At 50.9% G+C, this 5,233-nt stretch overlaps 1 protein-coding gene across 2 annotated transcripts in view; it reads left to right on the forward strand.

Moving 5' to 3' along the window:
• Positions 1-308: 308 nt before the first annotated feature.
• Sufu (SUFU negative regulator of hedgehog signaling) overlaps positions 309-5,233 on the forward strand; it is a 91,392-nt gene continuing 86,467 nt past the window's right edge. For both annotated transcript variants that reach the window (XM_021151827.2, XM_021151826.2), the window contains exons 1-2: positions 309-694; positions 4,567-4,701. In XM_021151827.2, the coding sequence (XP_021007486.1) occupies positions 513-694; positions 4,567-4,701 (317 nt within the window). In that variant the 5' untranslated portion in view covers positions 309-512. The remainder of the gene's footprint in view (positions 695-4,566; positions 4,702-5,233) is intronic.

Raw genomic sequence — 5,233 nt, forward strand, 5'->3', positions numbered from 1 at the left:
TAATAATAATGACATACAGTCTAATGAATTAGTTGTCAAGCTTATCTTAAAATCGTGTATTAGCAAAACAATGTTAAGCGCTTCTTAGTAGTTTTGTAGAGCTTTCATAGGACCTCAAGGTACCAAGTCTCTGTTCTAAACTGGGTTCCTCCTAACACTAGGGGGAGGCCAAGATCCTTGGGACGCTCCCAACCCAGGGGCAGGGAGGCGGAGTCTATTGTCAAGTCACGCCTTCCCCACTTGTGACTGGCAAAGACACTAGCCAATAAGTGTCCGGCAAGGGCACGCTGACGCCCCGCCCCCTGGAGCTCCCCGCGGTCCCACAGCATCCTCTGGCCGACGTCTTGAAGGCTCCGGCTTGGGCGGACGGAGCCTCGTGCGCAGGCGCGGAGTTAGACCTCGCTGTAGCCCCCATCGCCTCGGGGAGTCTCATCCACAGTGGGTCCGCTGGCCCGTAGGGGCGCTTTCCCTCCTCTACCCTCCCGGGTTCTCCGCGCGCCCTACGCGCCCCAATGGCGGAGCTGCGGCCTAGCGTCGCCCCCGGTCCCGCCGCGCCCCCGGCCTCTGGCCCTAGTGCCCCTCCGGCCTTTGCTTCACTCTTTCCCCCGGGACTGCACGCCATCTACGGAGAGTGTCGCCGCCTCTACCCTGACCAGCCGAACCCGCTCCAGGTTACCGCTATCGTCAAGTACTGGTATGCTCGGGGCCTCGGGAGGACGGGGTCCGGCCGGGAAAGCTTCGAGCACCGGGGACGAAGTAATTTGCAGAAGGGGGAGGAAGAAAACGGTTTAAGTACTGGGGAACCAGGAGCTTCCTGGTGCTGTGGAAGGAGTTAGGACAGAAGTTGGGAATGGGGACAAAGGGTTAATGGATCCCTTGAGTAGTGAGGGGTTAACCCGGATTAGGACAACCGAGAACTGGGGGTGTACACAGAAGCGGAGGGGGGACTGTGAGCGCGAACTGTAAACGTGGAGAAAGGAGGGGGCGCCTGTGGTGGGTCATTAGTGGGCTTGGGGGAGCCAGGGGGCGGCTGGGGTGGGATGGGGGGTGGGGAGTGAGGCGGGGCCTGGAGAGCATTTGAGAGGGCTTTGGAGGGCACAAGACCGCGTAGTCTAGGGCGGTCCGGGAACCAGGACGCCCCTGTGGGTTAGGAGGGAGCAAGATGAGGGCATTGTGCCTTTGATGAGGGAAGAGTTTGAGGAGAGGCCTTCTTTCAGTCTTCTTTCGGGACCTTCCGGAGCGCAGGAGCTTCTGTCATTCAGTGCGAAGCTGCTGCTCTTGAAGTTTGACAGAGCAGCTCTTCCAGATAAACTTTTTGCTTACTCTGCACAGTTCTCTTTCTCTCTGCAGAGCTTGCTTCTCTGGCTTTGCAGCTGCTTTAGCTTTAGGACCTTAGTTAAGAACAGGTTTCGGGAGAGCCAAGCATTGGCTCGGGATTGAAGGGAATCATAGCTCGCCACCAGGTGCGTGACAGAGACCTGAGTGGGCAGGAGGAATGAAGAAGCGCTTCCTCCTGTCTTGTCTTCGTGATTTCAGCCGAAGTTTAAAGATGCCCAGTAAAAGATCAGTTTCCAAATGGGCTGGCTGTCTTTGGGGGTAGAAATGGCACTTTCTCGTCTCCTATTCTTGTTTGCAACCTGTTTCTTCAGTCAGCCTTCAGACAAAACAGGTGTTATGAGACAAGTCCTTGTGGTCTTTCTGGACCAAAAATAGATTCAGAGGTGGCCACATTCACGCAGGCAGTCGTTGTATTAGATGACCCCTTTCGGTAGATCCTGAAAAGTTCCTTGTCTTGGGGTATTGGCAAAAGGTGGTCCTGAAGTGAGGGATGCCTTTGCAGGTTACACACCCTTTAAAGCTGAATCTTTTTCCTATGTGGCATCCTCTTATTGCCTCTGGAGATGGGAGATAGGCTGTAGAGGGCTGAAGTTACCCCCCCCCCCTTCCCGCCCCGTGTCAGTGGAAGAATAATGCAAAGGAAACTGACAGCCAGGAGGGTCTGGGGACCAGCCTGTCCGGGTAGCCAGGAGCCATGCTGGCAAGGCATCTGTGCAGGGCAGCCTAGTTCCTGGCTGACGAGTGTTTCGAAGACTGCTTCCGAGTGGGTAGCGGCTCTTGCTAACTTAATCACCCATTTCAATGGCACCTCTGTATTAGTTGTGATGAACTTGTCCCATGTCATGAGAAAAACGGGGCTGACCTTGCCATACTGTTTGCTCTGATCTTGTTTAAGTGTGAGGGAAAGTCCCTGTGCAGAATAGGGGGCACCTGGTTTGATGTCCCCTACATGGCCATCAAGACAGAGTTGCATGTAAGAGGTATGGAAGCAAAGGCCAAGGGTAGTTAAACTATTTTCTTTCTGTCATAAGCTTGCAGTGAGGCTGTATCCCCAGAGGTAGACCAGCATGTGGTAACAAATGAAAAGGCATGTACAACTCTTTGTGAAGTAAGAAATGCTACCTAGACGCAGGAATCTAAGAGGGACCAGCTTAGGAACTGGTTCTTTCTAAGACTCAGAGGGATTTGCAGAATTGAGATATTGAAGTTTATTCGATCCCTCATGTGTAGGATCTTACCAGCCCCTTCAGTTCTCTCAGCAGTATGACTGACTACACTGCTTGGGTCTGGCTATGGGCTTTTTGGGGGTTTGAGGGGTAGCATTTTAGCTAGTGGTCCCTGACCACCAGGAAAACTCCGGCTGTTTGATAGTTGAGATATCTGAGCAAGACAGAATGAAAGTAGGGAGGCAGAGCCTGGTGTCTTGTCCTGCAACTAACTACCCTATAGAGAGAAAGAAATAAAGTGTTCTGGGAATTAAGGTAAGGGATGCCCTGGGCCCTTGGACCGCATCTCTTCCTAAGTGTAAAATCTGATTTTTTTCCCCCATTCATCTGACTGCGAGTATAAGGCTAACTTTGCTTGATTCATGGCCATTCTGTGACTCTTCTTAAAGCCTCTTCTTGATGTGACCTCTCTTGGGAGGCTGTCTGCGGGAGCTGCAGCATGCCAGCAGGCGGGCAAAGGACAGAAAGCACAGTGCAACTGCTCGTTGCTGGACGGACGTAGGCCGCATCAAGGGCTGTTGGAGATTTGCAGCAGGAAGTTGGGGGAGAATATGGAATCTTTCTTTTTTGGGGTTATATAGCCTTAATGGGGTCCCTTTCTTTCCTCTTTCCATCCCAAAACCATTTCTAAATCCAGCTGGTTATGGGTTTAGTCAAATGATTTGGTGAAATCACAGTTAAAGACATAGAGATTTGTCCCTTTACCTAACTCCATCAGGCAGATCCTAAGCTATTTTAGTGACTTTCTTTCTTATGACTTCTATAAATAACTTAGCCTCCCCCCCTCCCCCAAGAATAAGGATTTCAACAAAGGCTAGTAACATCCTGGCAAAGAGGATGAAGCCAGACTTACTGGTTTTAAAATAGGGTTTGAATTGCATGGTCCTGGCACACTTGCTGGGATCTCTTGTACTATGTCTTTTATTTGGTCGTTAGCTTTCCCTCAGTAGTTTAGCCCACTTGCAGAGTGCACTCCTGTCCATGTTCCAGGGGCAGGCAAAGGCCAGCTCCACTCTGTGGTCTGTGGAGTGGTCCACGTGAGGCGGCTCAAATACCGAGTTTATGGGCTCACTGCACACTTTCTTCTGCTGAGGGGTTTCATTTAGTGTGCTTTACAAGTCTACTGTGTTTTCCTGTCCATTCCGAGGGAACGCAGGTTTTAGATGTTGCTGTTTGTTTTGGTTTTCTTAAACACTAATTGCTAAAAGAGCTTTTGTTGAATTCAATCTTCAACTACTTCTCTGCTGGATTTATGGGAAATTTAATGTGATCCTTAGGAGCCTCAAATCGTGAGATGTCCCAGCTCTTCCTTTGAGCCCAGTGCCTCCCGGCTTACTCTTTAGAATGCAGGTGCTCACGGGGCTCAGCCTGGCTCATGCTGCAGTGCTCTGTGCAGAGCTGAGCGAGCCAAGGTTTGGCCTGTGTCACTTGCAGCAACTAAGTTTTGATCTGTGGCATATAGGTCACGATCTGTGCAGACTGGCAGCTTTGTGTGTATCTAGAAGAAACAATGATAGAAGACACAGTACAGTCTTCTAGAAACTCGCTGTTCTAAGAGTCAGGTGCAGAGTGGAACCTGCACTTTCAGGAATGATATCCACTGGGCATGCTCTGGACAGTCATTCAACAGGAGCTACTGATTGACTGATGTCCCTTACCTTGAAGCCTGGCATGTTGACATAGAGAAATTCACTCCATCTGGAGTCAGAACTTGAAACAGGCAAAAGCGAAACGGGCAACCACCACGTCTGTTTTCCTTCTAAAAGAGGCCCTGCCTGTTGGAGGGAAGAGAAGGGAGCACCTTGCACACGCGGAGCCAGCCACACAGCCTCGGCTGCTTTCCTTTGGCTCATCTCTACAGAGACCTTTTGTGCCTCCCTTTAGGTATCTCACTCTAGCTTCCCCTAGCACGGGGCTCTCGGGCTTGTAGAACAGAGCCTCTTTAGTTGCTTTTTCCTGGTTTCCAGGCTTATGTTGACACCTTGTGTTTTGTCTTTTGCAGGTTGGGTGGTCCGGACCCCTTGGACTATGTTAGCATGTACAGGAACATGGGGAGTCCTTCTGCCAACATCCCTGAGCACTGGCACTACATCAGCTTTGGCCTGAGTGATCTCTATGGTGACAACAGAGTCCATGAGTGAGTGTCTGCCATCTGCCTTTCCTTAACCCTAAGCCTATTTCTGAAGTTTTATTGAGTATGTCTGATAATGTTGGTTCTGTGGGAGTGACACTTTTCAGTGTCACCTCTCTGGTTCCACCTTCTGCCGGTGCTGGGCAGCCTGGAACTCACAATGTAGGCCAAGCTGGTGTTGAATTTGTGCTGGAGGGGCGGCCAATGGAATTGCTTATGCTGGCCTTGAACTCTCCATCCTCCCGAGTGACAGGGGTTGCAGATGTGTGCCGCCAGACTTGTATTCATCATGCTTGGGTTGCCCACTTCACATGTTTAGCCTACCCCAGTCTGCTATTCTCTGCCCTGTGCCTCTTACCCCTCTGTACTGGTTAGTTTTGTGTCAACTTGACACAGCTGGAGTTATCACAGAGAAAGGAGCTTCAGTTGAGGAAATGCCTCCATGAGATACAACTGTAAGGCATTTTCTCAATTAGTGATCAAGGGGGAAAGGCCCCTTGTGGGTGGGACCATCTCTGGGCTGGTAGTCTTGGGTTCT

This window comes from Mus caroli, chromosome 19 (genome assembly GCF_900094665.2).
Source record: "Mus caroli chromosome 19, CAROLI_EIJ_v1.1, whole genome shotgun sequence".
Lineage (NCBI taxonomy): Eukaryota > Metazoa > Chordata > Mammalia > Rodentia > Muridae > Mus > Mus caroli.